The following is a 22,606-nucleotide window of genomic DNA, read 5'->3' on the forward strand; positions in this document are numbered from 1 at the left end:
TTATTTTAGTAATTCATAAAAATAAAACTTTAATTTAGCAATTCATGAAAATAAAACTTTACCTTTGTAATCCTTAAAATAAAAACTTTCCTTTAGTAATTCATAAAAAATAAAACTTTACTTTAATAATTCATAAAAAATAAAACTTTACGTTAATAATTCATAAAAAATAAAACTTTACTTTAGTAATTCATAAAAATAAAACTTTACTTTAGTAATTCATAAAAATAAAACTTTACTTTAGTAATTCATAAAAATAAAACTTTATTTTAATAATTCATAAAAAATAAAACTTTATTTTAATAATTCATAAAAAATAAAACTTTATTTTAGTAGTTCATAAAAATAAAACTTTATTTTAATAATTCATAAAAATAAAACTTTATTTTAATAATTCATAAAAAATAAAACTTTATTTTAATAATTCATGAAAATAAAACTTTATTTTAATAATTCATAAAAATAAAACTTTATTTTAATAATTCATAAAAAATAAAACTTTATTTTAATAATTCATGAAAATAAAACTTTATTTTAATAATTCATAAAAATAAAACTTTATTTTAATAATTCATAAAAAATAAAACTTTATTTTAATAATTCATGAAAATAAAACTTTATTTTAATAATTCATAAAAATAAAACTTTATTTTAATAATTCATAAAAATAAAACTTTATTTTAATAATTCATAAAAAATAAAACTTTATTTTAATAATTCATGAAAATAAAACTTTATTTTAATAATTCATAAAAATAAAACTTTATTTTAATAATTCATAAAAAATAAAACTTTATTTTAATAATTCATAAAAAATAAAACTTTATTTTAGTAGTTCATAAAAATAAAACTTTATTTTAATAATTCATAAAAAATAAAACTTTATTTTAATAATTCATGAAAATAAAACTTTATTTTAATAATTCATAAAAATAAAACTTTATTTTAATAATTCATAAAAAATAAAACTTTATTTTAATAATTCATGAAAATAAAACTTTATTTTAATAATTCATAAAAATAAAACTTTATTTTAATAATTCATAAAAATAAAACTTTATTTTAATAATTCATAAAAAATAAAACTTTATTTTAATAATTCATGAAAATAAAACTTTATTTTAATAATTCATAAAAATAAAACTTTATTTTAATAATTCATAAAAAATAAAACTTTATTTTAATAATTCATAAAAAATAAAACTTTATTTTAGTAGTTCATAAAAATAAAACTTTATTTTAATAATTCATAAAAATAAAACTTTATTTTAATAATTCATAAAAAATAAAACTTTATTTTAATAATTCATGAAAATAAAACTTTATTTTAATAATTCATAAAAATAAAACTTTATTTTAATAATTCATAAAAATAAAACTTTACTTTAGTAGTTCATAAAAATAAAACTTTATTTTAATAATTCATAAAAAATAAAACTTTATTTTAATAATTCATAAAAATAAAACTTTCTTTTAATAATTCATAAAAATAAAACTTTATTTTAATAATTCATAAAAAATAAAACTTTATTTTAATAATTCATAAAAATAAAACTTTATTTTAATAATTCATAAAACTAAAACTTTATTTTAATAATTCATAAAAATAAAACTTTATTTTAATAATTCATAAAAATAAAACTTTTTTTTAATAATTCATAAAAATAAAACTTTACTTTAGTAGTTCATAAAAATAAAACTTACTTTAATAATTCATAAAAATAAAACTTTACTTTAGTAGTTCATAAAAATAAAACTTTATTTTAATAATTCATAAAAATAAAACTTTATTTTAATAATTCATAAAAATAAAACTTTATTTTAATAATTCATAAAAATAAAACTTTATTTTAATAATTCATAAAAATAAAACTTTACTTTAATAATTCATAAAAATAAAACTTTACTTTAGTAATTCATAAAAAATAAAACGTTACTTTAGTAGTTCATAAAAATAAAACTGGAAAAAAAAAAATCTGGGTCGGCAGTTTTTTTTTTTACAAACGTTTTTGTTACCGTTACTTCCAACACCACTTAAAAAGTTTCTTGCTGTCACCTGTCCATTTTAGCCTGGCACGCATTTCTCTTTCTTCCAACCACATGCTGGGCCCAGCCAGCCCATTCTTATCTTCATCTTCACATGTTCGATGCCCACTTTGCTTCTTCGACCAGGTGATGCATTTTTTCTTCTTTTTTTCCTTAGGCATACATCTAATTTGCATATACGCATTTTTTGACTACTGCTGCTGCCGCTAATCTCTTCGCAAGCCAGCTATCTTTCGCTGCTGCTGATATTCCCCCCCCCGCGCTCATGTGCACTATGTTAGATACATTCATTTTCCCTTTGTGTTTGTTATAGTCATTAGCAAATATCTCGAAGACAATTTTATCAGAAAGGTCATTTATGAATGGCAGGCATAATAAAGGTCGAAGGATCAAGCCCTGTGGCACACTCGCATTTATATCATGTTTTGACTATCGTGGATTACCTGAAGTTTTCTTTTGTCTAAGAAAGATTTGATTATATTAAGTATTTGTCCAATAACACCATATAATTTCATTCTCATGAGAAAACCTTTTGTGCCAGACCCCGTCAAAGACACTACATATATATCGAGGGCTATCACCCTAGCTTCACCTGCTTTTCAGAGATCATAGTTAAGATATCCGCAGCAGAACGGGCTTGCTTAAATCCATATTGTTGGTCGGAAAGAAGTTTAAGAATCTATGAGGTGGTGGGGGTGGGGTGGACTAAAACATTCAAAAAGACTCCTTCAGTCTTTAACAGACTATGTATACCCACATCGACATTCTTAAATACCAGTGGCAACTGAAGTGTCTGTACAGGACGACTGAAAACAAATGCCGAGATAAGCAGAGAGCACATACATCACCTAGAATTCCTAAATGGTCATCCATATGGTACTAACCAGGCTCAATGTTGCTTAACTAGTGCTTGATTAAGGACTCAAATAATTGTGGCAAAGAGAACCGAATTCATAACTTTCTTGGCTAGCGCAAATCACTGCGGACCTCTACTGGCACGTGTTTTGACATACTCCTCGTTATTTATCTTTTTTTTGGTCTCTCTTTCCAACTTCGTTGTATTTTACCTTTTCCCTTTCTCCTCCCCCTCTCCCCTCTTAACAAAAAATCTCCTCTCTTCCTTTTAATTCATTTTTAATTCATTTCAATTTATTTCCTTCTATTCTTAATCTTTAATTACAATTCTTTGTCCCCCCCCATCGCTTTATTGATTTTCTTTTTTTTTTTCTTCCCTCTCACTTCTCCCTCTCCCCTATCTATCCAGCTCTCCAACTCTTGTTTTTTTTTTTTTATGCTCATTTGTAATTTAAAAGAATCTTCCTTCTAATTTATTTTGGCTTGGATTGTCTGATAAGATCAGCAGGATAATTTTATTGTCCAGTCGATTGAAACAACTTGTAATGATTTAAGCAAAATCCCCGAGGTTGAAATAATAAAAATAAACTATATATATATATATATATATATACTCTTTTAAATCTGGTTTTCTTTTGTGTGTATTGATATTCATATTAAAAATCCTCTTTTCTATTTATTTTTAAAAAAATATTCAATTTTCTTATATCTTGGTTGTGGAATTGCATTCACTAGCAAACGATCTAGCTAATTTGCATATTCTTTTAAACATTCATTTTAATTAATTTCCTATTAGTTGCTTCGGTTTTTTAACGGGATAATCATCTTTAGTTAACTAAAGCATTAACTCAACTCTCTCAAATATTCATGCATATATTCTACATGATTTATACTTGCATAATATTTGCGAAAAAAGTTTATAGTAAACACAAAATTGTTTCCATATATATTTATGTATGCGTATATATTTTTGTTAAACAAATCTATCTATCTATTGTTTTTATGTCTATAAAAGTGTGTGTGTGTGTGTGTGTGTGTGTGTGTGTGTGTGTGTGTGTGTGTGTGTGCATTTCCATACGCAATAATTCGGTTTACAGAGTCGAAATTTGAAATACAGGGTACTGAGATTTGGGAAAATCGATGTGACCGGATTTCGGCCAGAAATTTAGCGAGTAAGGGGTCAAAGTTTAACGATCTGACTTTTGAGAATTCTACCAAACTCCTCCGACAATTTTTGGTCTAAACACTTGAAATTTTAGGTATAGGTTCCTTGGACATGGATCTAAGTTAATAAGTTTATTTGAGCCCAAAACAATAAATGTTAAGTGTTCATAATAGGGGTCAAATTAAAAAAAAATGACCGTTTTTTTTTTTTTTTTTTTTTGCTCAACATACACCTCCAAATACCCGGGCAACGCCGGTCACCCATGCTAGTATATAATATATATGTGCATGTATGCATATATATAATCTAAAGATACTTAGAGTAAAACAATGGTAAAAATAAAAATAATGCAGTTTAAATTCCCGTAATAAAAGAAACTAAATTTAACCTATCGCAAATTTAGCACCGACTTCTAAAAGTTTATAATTACAAAAGTTATACAGATATATCTATCTATCTATCTATCTATCTATCTATCTATATATATATATATATATATATATATATATATATACATATATATACATATATATATATATATATACATATACATATATATATACATATATATATATATATATATATATATATATATATATATATATATATAAATGAACGTGTGTGTGTGTGTGTGTACATTTCCTTACGCAATAACTCTGTCAATTCAATTGATATACAGGGTACTAAGATTTTGGAAAATCTATGTGATCGGTTTTCGGCCAGAAATTTGGCTGTTAAGGGCTCAAAATTCAATGATTTGACCTTTGAGAACTCTACCAAACTCATCCGACAATTTTGGGGCTAAACACTTGATATTTTAGATATAGGTTCCTTGGACATAGATCTAACTTAATAACTTGATTTGAACTCAAAACAATAAATGTTAAGGGGTCATATTAGGGGTCAAATTTAAAAAAAATGACCTTTTCTTCTTCTTTTTGCTCAGCATACACCTCCAAAAACCCGGGCAACGCCGGGCACATATGCTAGTATATATATAAACGTGAAAGTATCTGTCTGTCTGTCTGTCTGTCTGTATACATTTCCCTACACAATAACTCTGTCAATTTTCAGTCTACAGACTTGAAATTTGATATATAGGGTAGTGAGATTTTGGAAAATCTTTGTAATCAGTTTTCGGCCAGAAATTTGGCTGTTAAGGGGTTAAAGTTCAACGATTTGACCTTTGAGAACTCTACCAAACTTCTCTGTCAATTTTGGGTCTAAACGCTTGAAATTTTAGATATAGGTTCCTTGAACATGGATCTAACTTAATAACTTGATTTGAGCCCAAAACAATAAATGTTAAGGGGTCATAATAGGGGTCAAAATTTAAAAAAATGTGACCTCTGCGGTCTTTACCAAATTACTCAGACAATTTCTGGTCTAAACATTTGAAATTGTACATAAAGGGTATTCTAAGATAGGGCAAGCTTTTTAATCTGTTTGGGTCGAAAATTTGAGCTACAAGTATATAAATCTCTGTATGTATGTTTGCATGTCTGCCTAAAACTTTCGACAGAGGCGACAGATTTTTACAAGATCAGTATCGTTTTGAAGCTCGACCCTTCAGATGACAAATACCGAAAAATTAGCTAAAAACATTAATTTCTTCACCCTCAACTGGGCACTTTTCTACAGGGAAGGGTCGCTTTTTTCGCCGATATTTTCGAAAGTCATCCCCTCTTTTCGATTCTCTAGCCTTAATTTAAACACAAGTCACCTCCTGTTTGGCGGTAGTCATAACAGCAAAGACGTCACGTTTTCTTTTTTTTTTACGTTATTTTCCTCCTTCGCAGTACGGGTTCGAGCCTGCCTTCCTACTACCACCTTTTTATTTTTTTGCTCAACACACCTCTCCAAACACCCGGGCAACGCCGGCATCCATGCTAGTATATATATATATATATATATATATATATATATATATATATATATATATATATATATATATATATATATAAGAAAAGAAAGTTTGAGATGATTTAAAAAAAAATAAGGCAAAAGTGCCGAAATGAAATTACCCCAAACCCTATTTTTTTGGTTTATTTTTCGTATTTTTGGCCACGTTGTCAATTTTGTGTATATGGTATTTTTATTTTATTTTATTTTTTATTTTTACTTTTTTGTAGATTTGGTAAAGGAATGGTAGATTCCTCAGCTTCCCATTCTTTTTTTTTCTTCTTCCAACGTGGCACTGAACTTAGTGGATGAAAAGAAAGGAGGAGAAGGAAGAGGGGAAGTGCCCTTACGTCTTTATAAACAAAGTGCGCAACCAGTCATTTTCTCTCGCACTTGCCTCTTAATTCTGTGCTGACGTCTTCCTCATCAGCGTCTCTCTTCCACAGCAACAACCAGGGGAAAAAACCCACAACCGATCATGGTTGCCTTCAACACTCTTTTGGCAATCCTAGCGTTTGCTTCAACGCTATGTTCTATTAAGGTTTGTAAATAAATTTATAAATTTAACACACAAAGACAAAATCAAAAAGAAAAAAAAAATCATTAGGGCGAGGCTTTTTATTTTTTATTTTGTCTAGGTCACACGTGTTTTTGTACGTTTTTTAACCGTCACAAATTTTCTTGGGTTAATCGTTACTTGGTTTCCACTTTAACATTTTCCTTTAAAATAACGACTTATTCAGTTTTCGGGTGTGCTGAAAACGAATATCGGTTTTAAATTTTATGCAAATAAATAGTTTTCTGGAAGCAGTGTAAAAGTGGTGGCAAGCGTGCGTGCCTGCCAAAAACAAACAAAAAATACAGCAATATGGGCACCACTTTTAACATAAGGAAGTGCATTGCTTAATATTCGGAAAACTACTTATTTGCGGAAAATCTTTTAGCGATATTCGTTTTCAGCGTACTCGAAAACTATTAAAACCGTTATTTTAAAGGAAAATAGTTAAGGTGGAAAGAAAGTAAAAAATACCATAATGATAAACGAAAACAATAACGACCATGACGTTTCTGAACTTTGGAGATGAGGGTGGGTTATTCGTATTATTTGGATTCTTCGAACTACTGTTCTCATCTTGAGTGTTATTTTCACAATGTTCGGTCGATGTGACCTCCGACCTTTTTCAGGTGTATCTTCAGAAATTCAGGAATGTTTCTGTCAAACTCGGAAATTTGGATGGAATTTCGAACGAGACCCTTTATTTTACTTCACGGCGGTAGCATTCTCTCGTTCTGTCAGCCATGACTGGATAGAGGTCCTAAGTATTTCGCAATCGCCCACATTAAGAATCGAACCTTCGGTCGCCTACACTGAGAATTGAACCTTCAAGAGAATATCACTTTTGCAATTGATTTTCCAAGAACTCTAACCACCAGCCAGTCATTTATATTAAAAACAAAAAACAAAAACAAAAACACAAAAAAAAAACATCCGAATTGTTGATAAAATAATTTGAAAATGCAAAAATAATAATAATAATAATAAAAACGATTCCGTGAATGTTTAATAATCGCGACATTTCTTTCTTTTTTTTCTTTGTTTTTGTCTAGTAAATTATCATTTCAAATATTCTATCTTAAACTAGCTGGGACACCTGACGTTGCTCAATATTGAATAATGATCAACGATTGTCTCGCACTTCCATGTTTTAATCGATGAAATTACCCATTTTCAATCAAATCGATTGATTGCCGCACTGCCGCACTGCCGCAGTGACTTAGTCCAGAATACATTGTATTCCACATTGTACTGTAGAGAACCTACAGTCGTTTTTATAAATTAATCTGTATTTATAACGGCTTGAATTGAAGGTTAAAATGCAAAAGTAAAGTGTAATTGTGCACTCAGCAGAAACATTCATTTCGAACGCATCCCTGTCATATCAAAGAACCTACTATTGATTTTATACTGCTTGTGCAGTGATAAAACTTCTCAAATGCATTTATGATGTTAGACTGTAAGTATGTTTGTGTGAAATTTCATAAAAAATCAGTCCGGCCGTTGCGGAGTCTATAGGGAACGAACTAGCACACACACACACACACACACACACACACACACACACACACACACACACACACACACACACACAAGTTCCTTTTATATTATAGTAGATATATTTCCGAAACGTCAAAATTGTAGGAATTGCCATCTTTTATTTTTGCTTTTTATTTGCATTGATTTTGCAGAGATTTCGGAGTAGAAAGACGCCCGTGTCTGTCTTTCTTCTTTTTAATTTCTTTCTTTCCTGTATGTGTGTGTTTTTTATTAATTTATTTTATGTATAAAAGTTTTTTTTGTTGTTTTTTAAAAAAGATTGCAGATATTGTGTCGATTTCCACGTTCCGATCACAATTTTTAATTTTCATCATTTAATTTTCCTTACTAAATCTAAAATATCGTTCCCGATGAAGAAATTACGATTTCAAGTTACATCTGCTATAAAGTCACTGTCTATTTTACGAATTAGTTAAATTAACAACGTGAATTCCCTTTAGTGCAATATGATTTGTCAATAAATTTATTAATCGCCAATAATCTGCATTGTGTGTGTGTGTGTGTGTGTGTGAGGGGGGGGGGTTAAAAATCTCCCCTAAAACTAGACTATAAACTAACTTCTCTGCACGACGTCTGTTTTATTTTTTCTTCTTTTATCGTTTGCGCCACCGTCTTCCACTTGTTATATTTTAAATAAAAATAAGTTTTATATTTTAATAATCATAAGATCAGAATGAAATATTTTTTAAATCAAACATGAAATACTTAACGGAAAAAAAAACCCCTTTAAAATGACACTTTTCCCCCACTTTAAAAGTAGAAACTATATCCCAGACAAGTGCGAGTAGAAGTCGACTTCCTTGAGTGGGAGGAGCTTAAATTATAAACATTCCAAGACATCAAATAGCATTCTTTTTTTTTTTTTTTTTTCATCAGACTAAACTTTGTTGACCTCTTTAAAATGATTTAGTTTCTGGCAAGAACTGTTAGTTTTTTTTTTTTTTTTTTTTTTCTTAAATTAAAGTCATTTAATTTAATTTAACTGATATTTATTATCCATCACATAACAAATTGGATGAAAGTCTTCCCTTCGTAATTGCAATATATATATATATATATATATATATATATATATATATATATATATATATATATATATATATATATATATATATATATATTAAACAGATTGATCTACAAAAAAATCGAATTTTAATGACAAAAACAACCTCGATAATTAGCAATTAGTGCTTATAAATATATTTATCTTCAAATTTATTATTATATTATTTATAAGGAGTTTTTTTTTCAGAATAACCAACAAAGGATGTGACTGAAACAGTAAATACATCGAACCTTGATAATCGTTTAAAAATCGAAAATTAAACAAAATGCTGGTAGAGCATTACATTTTCACATGATTGGTGACATTTATTGGATGTGTTTCGATCAGTATTTTGTTTAATTTTCGATTTTTGAGCGATTGTCGTGGCTCGACTACGCCTTTAATGCGATCACCATTTTCTTTTCCGTTCTAACTCGACACTATCTTTATTTTTAATTGAAAATACTTTAAAATAAGTTAAAACGCAAAACCATATCCAAGTAGATAGAAGAGTAACGTATCTTGCTTTTAATAACATTTATTTGTTATGTATTTATTTTTTCATGCCCCCTTCCCCCATTGTTGTTTTTTTGTTGTTATCCTGGATAATCGTCGATTTTTTTTTACTTACTATGTAGATTTTTTTAAAAACGAATGTAAATCCGATGAGTTACAATTGCGTTTTTTTTTTTTAATCATTGCAGTAAATGCAACGGATATATATATATATATATATATATATATATATATATATATATATATATAAAAGGTAGAAAATTATTTATTCAATAAAATAAAAATAGAATTTGATGAAATTGATTGTAAGACACAGGAGATGTCAAAAGGGAGGTAATTTTCCGTTTCGATTTAAACAAGATGGCCGATTTTTTTTCACACGATTAAAAGTTGTTTCTTTTTTTTTAATAAGTTAGTAATGTTCAGGTAATTTCGACTGCATAATTTGGAAGCTACCATTGTAATTTATTATAAGTGAAAAAAAAAAAAAAATCAGCAAAAACCATTGTTTATTTTTTATCTGTAAACTCTATTTATCGACTACAAAATTTCGTCCTAATAGTAGGAGCGCCCATTTTTCTTTTTTCTTTCACTTTTCTGTTTTATTTTATATACACATGTATATAATCAAATAACAGTATCAATAACACCGTAAGGTGAGGCAGATACCGTGACCAGGGGCCGGAAAACATCGTATTCCACATCGAAACCTGAAGAAAAAACGTATCCTAGGGCCACCGTATCATGGGGTTCTACTGTATAATAAAAAGAAAAGAGTTTTGAAATTTCACGAAGTCAGCAAAAATTAAAAAAATAAAAGAAGAAAAGAGAGACCTTCTTTAAAACGAATTATTCCTGCTGATGGATATCGGATACGACCATAGGAATGAAATAGTACCACCATTCACTAATTCACTAAAATCTGACGTGTGTGTGGGATGGAGTATTGCCAAGGTGAGGGTCGACTATTGGGAAATTGCACCCTCCCGTACATTATCGGCCTAGATGAACGAAGATGGAGGATGCCAGACTAGTTTGATGGGGTTCGTCACCACAGCAGCCGCAGCCGCCCTGCCCCTCCAACTGGATAGTATTAAGGGCGGAGACCTTCTTGACCTCTCCCCTTCCTTTTGCCCTTATATGGATCGGAACTTTCAGTTTAGTTTAATGTCAGCACTAAATTAAGAACGCCCGAAAAGAGAAATGCAGACTCAGCAATTTTTTGTCGCCGTCTTCCAAAAAAAAAAAAAAAAAAAAAAAGAAAAAGTCAGCCCCCCCTCTTTCATATTGTTTGAGATGTTTCTTTTTTCTTTTCCCTTATATTTTGAGTTATATATTTTAGTTGTTTTTTTTTTCTTGAGTACTTTTCATCTTACCCGTTTTTTGTTTTCTTTCTTTCACTTTTTTTGTTTTTGCTCTTTCACGTTTTTGTTTTTGTTTTTCACTGTTTTCTCTTTTCTTTCGTTTACGTTTCGCTAATCTTTCGTTCATTTTTCCTTTTTCATTCGTTCATTTTTCCTTTTTCATTCGTTCATTTTTCCTTTTTCATTCGTTCATTTTTTCTTTTTCATTCGTTCATTTTTCTGTTTTCTTTCGTTTTCTTTTTCTTTTCATACTTTTATTTCTTTCATCTTGTTCAATTTTTCTTTCGGTATTTTTCTTTAAATATTCTTTCGTTCACTTTTCTGTTTTCTCCTTTCTTTCACTTTTCTGTTTTCTCCTTTCTGTCACTTTTCTGTTTTCTCCTTTCTTTCACTTTTCTGTTTTATTCTTTTTTTCACTTTTTTGTTTTATTTTCCCTTTTTTTTTTATTTTGATTACTTCCGTTTTTATTTCTTTTTCTTTTTCTCGTTTTTTTATTTTCTGTTTGTTTTTGTTTATTTCTAGTTTCTGGTTCTTTTTCTCATTTCTGGTTTCTCTCTCGCCCTTTCTCGGTTCTGTTTTTTCCTTTCTCTGTTCTGTTTTTTTCCTTTCTCGATTCCGTTTTTTTTTTCTTTCTCGGTTCTGTTTTTCGGTTCTGTTTTTTCCCTTTTTCGGTTCTGTTTTTTTCCTTTCTTGGTTCTGTTTTTTTTCTTTTCTCGGTTCTGGTTTTTTTTTTCCTTTCTCGGTTCTGTTCCCCCCCCCCCTTTCTCGGTTCTGTATTTTTTTTCCCCCCATTACCGGTTCTGTTTTTCCTTTCCGATTTTTTTTCCTTTCTCGATTCTGTTTTTCCTTTCTCGATTCTGTTTTTCCTTTCTCGATTCTGTTTTTCCTTTCTCGATTCTGTTTTTCCTTTCTCGATTCTGTTTTTCCTTTCTCGGTTCTGTTTTTCCTTTCTCGGTTCTGTTTTTCCTTTCTCAGTTCTGTTTTTTCTCATTCTCGTTTCGAGTTTTTCACTATTCTCGTTTCGGGTTTTTCACTATTCTCGTTTCGGGTTTTTCACTATTCTCGTTTCGGGTTTTTCACTATTCTCGTTTCTGTTTTTTCCCTTACTCGTTTCTGTTTTTTCCCTTTCTCGTTTCTGTTTTTTTCCCTTTCTCGTTTCTGTTTTTTTCCCTTTCTCGTTTCTGTTTTTTTCCCTTTCTCGTTTCTGTTTTTTCCCCTTTCTCGTTTCTGTTTTTTCCCCTTTCTCGTTTCTGTTTTTCCCCTTTCTCGTTTCTGTTTTTCCCCTTTCTCGTTTCTGTTTTTCCCCCTTCTCGTTTCAGTTTTTCCCCTTTCTCGTTTCAGTTTTTTCCCTTTCTCGTTTCTGTTTTTTTCCCTTTCTCGTTTCTGTTTTTTTCCCTTTCTCGTTTCTGTTTTTTTCCCTTTCTCGTTTCTGTTTTTTTCCCTTTCTCGTTTCTGTTTTTTTCCCCTTTCTCGTTTCTGTTTTTTTCCCCTTTCTCGGTTCTGTTTTTTTCCCCTTTCTCGGTTCTGTTTTTTTCCCCTTTCTCGGTTCTGTTTTTTTCCCCTTTCTCGGTTCTGTTTTTTTCCCCTTTCTCGGTTCTGTTTTTTTCCCCTTTCTCGGTTCTGTTTTTTTCCCCTTTCTCGGTTCTGTTTTTTTCCCCTTTCTCGGTTCTGTTTTTTTTCCCTTTCTCGGTTCTGTTTTTTTTCCCTTTCTCGGTTCTGTTTTTTTTCCCTTTCTCGGTTCTGTTTTTTTTCCCTTTCTCGGTTCTGTTTTTTTTCCCTTTCTCGGTTCTGTTTTTTTTCCCTTTCTCGGTTCTGTTTTTTTTTCCCTTTCTCGGTTCTGTTTTTTTTTCCCTTTCTCGGTTCTGTTTTTTTTCCCTTTCTCGGTTCTGTTTTTTTTCCCTTTCTCGGTTCTGTTTTTTTTCCCTTTCTCGGTTCTGTTTTTTTTCCCTTTCTCGGTTCTGTTTTTTTTCCCTTTCTCGGTTCTGTTTTTTTTCCCTTTCTCGGTTCTGTTTTTTTTCCCTTTCTCGGTTCTGTTTTTTTTCCCTTTCTCGGTTCTGTTTTTTTTCCCTTTCTCGGTTCTGTTTTTTTTCCCTTTCTCGGTTCTGTTTTTTTTCCCTTTCTCGGTTCTGTTTTTTTTCCCTTTCTCGGTTCTGTTTTTTTTCCCTTTCTCGGTTCTGTTTTTTTTCCCTTTCTCGGTTCTGTTTTTTTTCCCTTTCTCGGTTCTGTTTTTTTTCCCTTTCTCGGTTCTGTTTTTTTTCCCTTTCTCGGTTCTGTTTTTTTTCCCTTTCTCGGTTCTGTTTTTTTTCCCTTTCTCGGTTCTGTTTTTTTTCCCTTTCTCGGTTCTGTTTTTTTTCCCTTTCTCGGTTCTGTTTTTTTTCCCTTTCTCGGTTCTGTTTTTTTTCCCTTTCTCGGTTCTGTTTTTTTTCCCTTTCTCGGTTCTGTTTTTTTTCCCTTTCTCGGTTCTGTTTTTTTTCCCTTTCTCGGTTCTGTTTTTTTTCCCTTTCTCGGTTCTGTTTTTTTTTCCTTTCTCGATTCTGTTTTTCCTTTCTCGATTCTGTTTTTCCTTTCTCGGTTCTGTTTTTCCTTTCTCGGTTCTGTTTTTCCTTTCTCAGTTCTGTTTTTTCTCATTCTCGTTTCGAGTTTTTCACTATTCTCGTTTCGGGTTTTTCACTATTCTCGTTTCGGGTTTTTCACTATTCTCGTTTCTGTTTTTTCCCTTACTCGTTTCTGTTTTTTCCCTTTCTCGTTTCTGTTTTTTTCCCTTTCTCGTTTCTGTTTTTTTCCCTTTCTCGTTTCTGTTTTTTCCCCTTTCTCGTTTCTGTTTTTTCCCCTTTCTCGTTTCTGTTTTTCCCCTTTCTCGTTTCTGTTTTTCCCCTTTCTCGTTTCTGTTTTTCCCCCTTCTCGTTTCTGTTTTTCCCCTTTCTCGTTTCAGTTTTTTCCCTTTCTCGTTTCTGTTTTTTTCCCTTTCTCGTTTCTGTTTTTTTCCCTTTCTCGTTTCTGTTTTTTTCCCTTTCTCGTTTCTGTTTTTTTCCCTTTCTCGTTTCTGTTTTTTTCCCCTTTCTCGTTTCTGTTTTTTTCCCCTTTCTCGGTTCTGTTTTTTTCCCCTTTCTCGGTTCTGTTTTTTTCCCCTTTCTCGGTTCTTGTTTTTTTCCCCTTTCTCGGTTCTGTTTTTTTCCCCTTTCTCGGTTCTGTTTTTTTCCCCTTTCTCGGTTCTGTTTTTTTCCCCTTTCTCGGTTCTGTTTTTTTTCCCTTTCTCGGTTCTGTTTTTTTTCCCTTTCTCGGTTCTGTTTTTTTTCCCTTTCTCGGTTCTGTTTTTTTTCCCTTTCTCGGTTCTGTTTTTTTTCCCTTTCTCGGTTCTGTTTTTTTTCCCTTTCTCGGTTCTGTTTTTTTTCCCTTTCTCGGTTCTGTTTTTTTTCCCTTTCTCGGTTCTGTTTTTTTTCCCTTTCTCGGTTCTGTTTTTTTTTCCCTTTCTCGGTTCTGTTTTTTTTTCCCTTTCTCGGTTCTGTTTTTTTTCCCTTTCTCGGTTCTGTTTTTTTTCCCTTTCTCGGTTCTGTTTTTTTTCCCTTTCTCGGTTCTGTTTTTTTTCCCTTTCTCGGTTCTGTTTTTTTTCCCTTTCTCGGTTTTGTTTTTTTTCCCTTTCTCGGTTCTGTTTTTTTTCCCTTTCTCGGTTCTGTTTTTTTTCCCTTTCTCGGTTCTGTTTTTTTTCCCTTTCTCGGTTCTGTTTTTTTTCCCTTTCTCGGTTCTGTTTTTTTTCCCTTTCTCGGTTCTGTTTTTTTTCCCTTTCTCGGTTCTGTTTTTTTTCCCTTTCTCGGTTCTGTTTTTTTTCCCTTTCTCGGTTCTGTTTTTTTTCCCTTTCTCGGTTCTGTTTTTTTTCCCTTTCTCGGTTCTGTTTTTTTTCCCTTTCTCGGTTCTGTTTTTTTTCCCTTTCTCGGTTCTGTTTTTTTTCCCTTTCTCGGTTCTGTTTTTTTTCCCTTTCTCGGTTCTGTTTTTTTTCCCTTTCTCGGTTCTGTTTTTTTTCCCTTTCTCGGTTCTGTTTTTCCTTTCTCGATTCTGTTTTTCCTTTCTCGGTTCTGTTTTTCCTTTCTCGGTTCTGTTTTTCCTTTCTCAGTTCTGTTTTTTCTCATTCTCGTTTCGAGTTTTTCACTATTCTCGTTTCGGGTTTTTCACTATTCTCGTTTCGGGTTTTTCACTATTCTCGTTTCGGGTTTTTCACTATTCTCGTTTCTGTTTTTTCCCTTACTCGTTTCTGTTTTTTCCCTTTCTCGTTTCTGTTTTTTTCCCTTTCTCGTTTCTGTTTTTTTCCCTTTCTCGTTTCTGTTTTTTCCCCTTTCTCGTTTCTGTTTTTTCCCCTTTCTCGTTTCTGTTTTTTCCCCTTTCTCGTTTCTGTTTTTTCCCCTTTCTCGTTTCTGTTTTTCCCCTTTCTCGTTTCTGTTTTTCCCCTTTCTCGTTTCTGTTTTTCCCCCTTCTCGTTTCAGTTTTTCCCCTTTCTCGTTTCAGTTTTTTCCCTTTCTCGTTTCTGTTTTTTTCCCTTTCTCGTTTCTGTTTTTTTCCCTTTCTCGTTTCTGTTTTTTTCCCTTTCTCGTTTCTGTTTTTTTCCCTTTCTCGTTTCTGTTTTTTTCCCTTTCTCGTTTCTGTTTTTTTCCCTTTCTCGTTTCTGTTTTTTTCCCCTTTCTCGTTTCTGTTTTTTTCCCCTTTCTCGTTTCTGTTTTTTTCCCCTTTCTCGGTTCTGTTTTTTTCCCCTTTCTCGGTTCTGTTTTTTTCCCCTTTCTCGGTTCTGTTTTTTTCCCCTTTCTCGGTTCTGTTTTTTTCCCCTTTCTCGGTTCTGTTTTTTTCCCCTTTCTCGGTTCTGTTTTTTTCCCCTTTCTCGGTTCTGTTTTTTTTCCCTTTCTCGGTTCTGTTTTTTTTCCCTTTCTCGGTTCTGTTTTTTTTCCCTTTCTCGGTTCTGTTTTTTTTCCCTTTCTCGGTTCTGTTTTTTTTCCCTTTCTCGGTTCTGTTTTTTTTCCCTTTCTCGGTTCTGTTTTTTTTCCCTTTCTCGGTTCTGTTTTTTTTTCCCTTTCTCGGTTCTGTTTTTTTTTCCCTTTCTCGGTTCTGTTTTTTTTTCCCTTTCTCGGTTCTGTTTTTTTTTCCCTTTCTCGGTTCTGTTTTTTTTTCCCTTTCTCGGTTCTGTTTTTTTTTCCCTTTCTCGGTTCTGTTTTTTTTCCCTTTCTCGGTTCTGTTTTTTTTCCCTTTCTCGGTTCTGTTTTTTTTCCCTTTCTCGGTTCTGTTTTTTTTCCCTTTCTCGGTTCTGTTTTTTTTCCCTTTCTCGGTTCTGTTTTTTTTCCCTTTCTCGGTTCTGTTTTTTTTCCCTTTCTCGGTTCTGTTTTTTTTCCCTTTCTCGGTTCTGTTTTTTTTCCCTTTCTCGGTTCTGTTTTTTTTCCCTTTCTCGGTTCTGTTTTTTTTCCCTTTCTCGGTTCTGTTTTTTTTCCCTTTCTCGGTTCTGTTTTTTTTCCCTTTCTCGGTTCTGTTTTTTTTCCCTTTCTCGGTTCTGTTTTTTTTCCCTTTCTCGGTTCTGTTTTTTTTCCCTTTCTCGGTTCTGTTTTTTTTCCCTTTCTCGGTTCTGTTTTTTTCCCTTTCTTTCTCGGTTCTGTTTTTTCCCCCTTTCTTTCTCGGTTCTGTTTTTTCCCCCTTTCTTTCTCGGTTCTGTTTTTTCCCCCTTTCTTTCTCGGTTCTGTTTTTTCCCCCTTTCTTTCTCGGTTCTGTTTTTTCCCCCTTTCTTTCTCGGTTCTGTTTTTTCCCCCTTTCTTTCTCGGTTCTGTTTTTTCCCCCTTTCTTTCTCGGTTCTGTTTTTTCCCCCTTTCTTTCTCGGTTCTGTTTTTTCCCCCTTTCTTTCTCGGTTCTGTTTTTTCCCCCTTTCTTTCTCGGTTCTGTTTTTTCCCCCTTTCTTTCTCGGTTCTGTTTTTTCCCCCTTTCTTTCTCGGTTCTGTTTTTTCCCCCTTTCTTTCTCGGTTCTGTTTTTTCCCCCTTTCTTTCTCGGTTCTGTTTTTTCCCCCTTTCTTTCTCGGTTCTGTTTTTTCCCCCTTTCTTTCTCGGTTCTGTTTTTTCCCCCTTTCTTTCTCGGTTCTGTTTTTTCCCCCTTTCTTTCTCGGTTCTGTTTTTTCCCCCTTTCTTTCTCGGTTCTGTTTTTTCCCCCTTTCTTTCTCGGTTCTGTTTTTTCCCCCTTTCTTTCTCGGTTCTGTTTTTTCCCCCTTTCTTTCTCGGTTCTGTTTTTTCCCCCTTTCTTTCTCGGTTCTGTTTTTTCCCCCTTTCTTTCTCGGTTCTGTTTTTTCCCCCTTTCTTTCTCGGTTCTGTTTTTTCCCCCTTTCTTTCTCGGTTCTGTTTTTTCCCCCTTTCTTTCTCGGTTCTGTTTTTTCCCCCTTTCTTTCTCGGTTCTGTTTTTTCCCCCTTTCTTTCTCGGTTCTGTTTTTTCCCCCTTTCTTTCTCGGTTCTGTTTTTTCCCCCTTTCTTTCTCGGTTCTGTTTTTTCCCCCTTTCTTTCTCGGTTCTGTTTTTTCCCCCTTTCTTTCTCGGTTCTGTTTTTTCCCCCTTTCTTTCTCGGTTCTGTTTTTTCCCCCTTTCTTTCTCGGTTCTGTTTTTTCCCCCTTTCTTTCTCGGTTCTGTTTTTTCCCCCTTTCTTTCTCGGTTCTGTTTTTTCCCCCTTTCTTTCTCGGTTCTGTTTTTTCCCCCTTTCTTTCTCGGTTCTGTTTTTTCCCCCTTTCTTTCTCGGTTCTGTTTTTTCCCCCTTTCTTTCTCGGTTCTGTTTTTTCCCCCTTTCTTTCTCGGTTCTGTTTTTTCCCCCTTTCTTTCTCGGTTCTGTTTTTTCCCCCTTTCTTTCTCGGTTCTGTTTTTTCCCCCTTTCTTTCTCGGTTCTGTTTTTTCCCCCTTTCTTTCTCGGTTCTGTTTTTTCCCCCTTTCTTTCTCGGTTCTGTTTTTTCCCCCTTTCTTTCTCGGTTCTGTTTTTTCCCCCTTTCTTTCTCGGTTCTGTTTTTTCCCCCTTTCTTTCTCGGTTCTGTTTTTTCCCCCTTTCTTTCTCGGTTCTGTTTTTTCCCCCTTTCTTTCTCGGTTCTGTTTTTTCCCCCTTTCTTTCTCGGTTCTGTTTTTTCCCCCTTTCTTTCTCGGTTCTGTTTTTTCCCCCTTTCTTTCTCGGTTCTGTTTTTTCCCCCTTTCTTTCTCGGTTCTGTTTTTTCCCCCTTTCTTTCTCGGTTCTGTTTTTTCCCCCTTTCTTTCTCGGTTCTGTTTTTTCCCCCTTTCTTTCTCGGTTCTGTTTTTTCCCCCTTTCTTTCTCGGTTCTGTTTTTTCCCCCTTTCTTTCTCGGTTCTGTTTTTTCCCCCTTTCTTTCTCGGTTCTGTTTTTTCCCCCTTTCTTTCTCGGTTCTGTTTTTTCCCCCTTTCTTTCTCGGTTCTGTTTTTTCCCCCTTTCTTTCTCGGTTCTGTTTTTTCCCCCTTTCTTTCTCGGTTCTGTTTTTTCCCCCTTTCTTTCTCGGTTCTGTTTTTTCCCCCTTTCTTTCTCGGTTCTGTTTTTTCCCCCTTTCTTTCTCGGTTCTGTTTTTTCCCCCTTTCTTTCTCGGTTCTGTTTTTTCCCCCTTTCTTTCTCGGTTCTGTTTTTTCCCCCTTTCTTTCTCGGTTCTGTTTTTTCCCCCTTTCTTTCTCGGTTCTGTTTTTTCCCCCTTTCTTTCTCGGTTCTGTTTTTTCCCCCTTTCTTTCTCGGTTCTGTTTTTTCCCCCTTTCTTTCTCGGTTCTGTTTTTTCCCCCTTTCTTTCTCGGTTCTGTTTTTTCCCCCTTTCTTTCTCGGTTCTGTTTTTTCCCCCTTTCTTTCTCGGTTCTGTTTTTTCCCCCTTTCTTTCTCGGTTCTGTTTTTTCCCCCTTTCTTTCTCGGTTCTGTTTTTTCCCCCTTTCTTTCTCGGTTCTGTTTTTTCCCCTTTCTTTCTCGGTTCTGTTTTTCCTTTCTTTCTCGATTCCATTATTCTTTTTTCTAGATTTTTTTTCTAGATTCTTTTTTCTTCTCGATTCTATTTTTATCGGTGCTGTTTTTTTTTCCATTCTCAATTTTCTTTCCTATTTTTTTGTTCCTATCTCGATTCAATTGTTTTTCTTTGGTTCCGTTTTTTTCCTTTCTGAAATTTTTTTTTGTCACGATTCTTTTTCTTTTTTTTCCTTTCTGCATTGTGTTTTTCTTCTTTTCGCAATTCTGTTTTTCCTTTCTCGTTTTTGTTTATTCCTTTCTAGATTCTGTTTTTTTTTTCTTTTTATCTCTCGATTATATTTTCTCCTTTCTTTCTCAATTCTGTTATTCTTTTTTTTATTATCTCAAATCTTTTTTGTGTTTTTTTTTTTTCAAATCTTTTTTTTTTCTCGATTCTGTTTTGCCTTTGTTTCTCGATTTTGTTTTTCTTTCTTTTTTTATTCTGTTCTTCATTTGCTTAATTCTATTTTTTAATTCTTTTTTCTCGATTCTGTTTTTTCTCTTTCAATTTTCTTTTTTTTTTTTTTCTCGATTCTGCTTTTCTTCTTTTCCCGATTCTGATTTTTCTTTTCTATTTGTTTTTTTAATCTCGATTTTGTTTTGTTTTCTTTCTCGAATCTTTTTCTCCTTTTTCTTGTCTGATTTCTTTTGCTTTCCGTTTTTTACGCCTTTCTATTTTCTTTCATTTACTTTGTTTTCTCTTTTCTATTTTTTTCTTCACATTTTCATTTGTATTCTGTTTTGTCATGTTTTTTCCATTGTTTCTGTTGTTCACGTTTTTTTTTTTTCAAAGTTTCTGTTTTTTTGTCAGTTCTTCTTAATGTTTCTGGGGTTTTTTTTGTGTGTTCTTACGCTTTTCTTGTTTTCTTTTTCTGCTCATTTTCATTTTTTCAATACTTTTTTCTCAGTTTTGTCTCATTTTCGTCTTTTCTGTTATTTCTATTTCCATTTATTTCTCAGTTCTCTTTCTATTTGTGTGTTTTTTTTCTTTTTTCATTGCTTTTATTTGCATCTTGACTTTTTACTTATCTACGAAAGAGACAATAGTTGTTTGAGTTCAAAACGTATTTTTAAAATATGCTGGATTTTTGTAGACCATTTCGATAAAAATTAAATAATCTTAAATTGATTAATCTAAATTGGATTTTTTTTTGTCTTGAAATAAAATCCAAATATACTTTTGTAGTTAACAGAACAAAAGTGTAACAAATAAATTTTATCAAGATAAGTTACTCGTTTACTTGCTTACAAAAGTTTTTTGTGGTTTAACTTATTTTAAAGCGTTTATTTACTTCAATCAAAAAGTGGTTTTATAATAGAATGAAAAATTAAATGGCGATAGGTGAGGATATGAGGCCTCAAATCGCCACCAAATAAGAAATGAAACAGAAAATATAAATATAAAATATAGTTTAGTTGAACATAACATTTTTGTTTAAAAAATCGCTTTTGGATAAGTTCGTTCACACACACACACACGCACGCACGCACGCACGCACACACACACACACACACACACACACAAATAAAAAAACTTATCCAGGTATATAGAAGAGTAACGTATGTTGCCTTTGGTAACATTTATTTGTTGTATATTTGACTATTGTTTTACTCTTTTTGCTAACGGCAGTGCAAAATACGCTATTTTTTTTTCTTTTAATCATATATTCACAAACTAAATAAATAAATAATCCTTTTTGTGTTTCTAATGTATGTATATGTATCTGCGTGTGTAAATATTTAACCGATAAACTCTTAAACTACTGGTCGCATAATACTTGAATTAACAAGAAAATAGTAATCAGGCACAAATGATGGTTTATAACGAGTAAAATCTTTGTTTGGATGGATGAATAACGCGTACAAACATATATCGGCAAGTTGAAATGCAAACTGTTCATTTCAACTTGCTGACATATTTTTACTCCTTCATGTGCATGCCAAAATTCAATTCATTTCCTTAAGTGGTTTAATATTAAATCTTTTCCACCTATCTCTTGATTGCTACATGGGTAGGAGATGCGGCTAGAGCGCTGATGTTGTGGTTTCGATTCTAGCTGATGGCACACCAGTCATTTAAAAAATTTTTGAAAACAGTATTATATATTAGGTACAATATAATATTCAATAGAGAATTGGCTCCATAATGATAAATATGACTCTGGATGAATTAAAATATATTTAAGCGTATTTTACGACCTGGCAAGACCGAGTGACCCCCACACCTGCTAGTTTAAGAATAAATTGTTGAAAAGAAAATGACCACAATGAATAGTGCTTAAAATTATATAGTAATTTTATTTATAGAGGTAAAACAAAAACAAAAAAAAAAAAAATAAAAAAAAAAAAAAAAAAAAATACGTTTCAGATCAAGAATTAATCTAGTAAACATTTAGGCAAATAGCCAATGGACGAGATATTTGGATGGTGCCTTTAGTAACAATGAACTCTGTCTGTTCAAATTTAAGGTTTTTACAACTTAATTTTTCAAGAGCTGAGATTTAATCCTAAATTTCGCACGTACGTAGAACAAAACTCGTGGTTTTCACTCGCATCCAAAGTCATCAGTTTTTCCTGACTGCGGTATGTTGTTGGCCGCGTGCAGTTCTAGGAGGTCTACCCTCGCAGACTTTGTCTTCTTCCTTTGAAAAGGAGTTATTAATTACTAATCGCTTGAGGCGCCCTTACCGAAGAATGTCGACAGAATATCGATAGTTCTTCAATGCCACTTTCCAACCCTTGTGTCCCATAATTCCGCCGTGTGTGTGTATGTGGGGGGGGGGGGATAAATAACCTCTCGCTTTAGAAGAATAGTTTCTTTGACGTTAAGCAGAATAAATCAAAGGGAGATAACTAGCATATTAAATCTAAGGGAGATAACTCAAATAATTTTGTACCAACATTATCTTTCATCAAATAAAATACTTCACATCTTTGTATTGATTCCGCTTTTTCTTTTGTTTATTATTGTCTTATAGGCTGGAGAAACAACTGTATCCAAGATGGTATATTTTGATATTTCAATTGGAGGTGAACCCGCTGGTCGGATTGAGTTTGGCCTGTTTATGGACACCAGCCCAAAGACTGCAGAGAATTTTTATCAATTGTGTGTTAGTACAAAACCTAATTTTAGTTATAAAGGCAGCACATTCCATCGCGTTATTAAAGATTTTATGATTCAAGGTAAATTTGTTTCCATTATTTTCAACAAATTCGTTGAGTATATAGGTTAAGAAGTGTCCAAACACACACACATACACACATACACACACACACACACTTTTGCTTTTATAGATATATAGAATATATCTTTTTCTTTTTCATCTCCTTCTTCTTCGTTTTTCTTCATGTTCTTCTCCATCTAGTCAGGGCTTTTAAAAGAAAAGCACTTAAACCTATTAAACATAGCTTATTGTGTCTAATGGAATTTTCCAGATTTTTACTTAATTTTAACCCTAGCACAGAAATTTCCGATTTTAACCTTATTTTTCTTCTCCCAAGTCTAAATAGTGTTACATATGCGCATATTTTCGCATCCTTTTAGTTTTAAAAAAATATGTGATTCAGAAACACTGAAGTCTATTTGGGATTCAGCCTTGCACATTATTTTAATAGTGCAA

The 22,606-nt window shown here is 32.3% G+C and overlaps 1 protein-coding gene across 3 annotated transcripts in view; it reads left to right on the top strand.

Moving 5' to 3' along the window:
* The window catches only part of LOC145293787 (uncharacterized), a 55,888-nt gene that overhangs the window by 28,578 nt on the left and 4,704 nt on the right, over nucleotides 1-22,606 (top strand). For all 3 annotated transcript variants that reach the window (XM_080140359.1, XM_080140348.1, XM_080140340.1), the window contains 2 exons: nucleotides 6,199-6,509; nucleotides 21,965-22,169. In XM_080140359.1, coding sequence (XP_079996485.1) covers nucleotides 6,447-6,509; nucleotides 21,965-22,169 — 268 coding nt within the window. In that variant the 5' untranslated portion in view covers nucleotides 6,199-6,446. The remainder of the gene's footprint in view (nucleotides 1-6,198; nucleotides 6,510-21,964; nucleotides 22,170-22,606) is intronic.

Source organism: Euprymna scolopes, chromosome 2 (assembly GCF_053919585.1).
Source record: "Euprymna scolopes isolate OS-2025 chromosome 2, ASM5391958v1, whole genome shotgun sequence".
NCBI classification, from domain to species: domain Eukaryota; kingdom Metazoa; phylum Mollusca; class Cephalopoda; order Sepiida; family Sepiolidae; genus Euprymna; species Euprymna scolopes.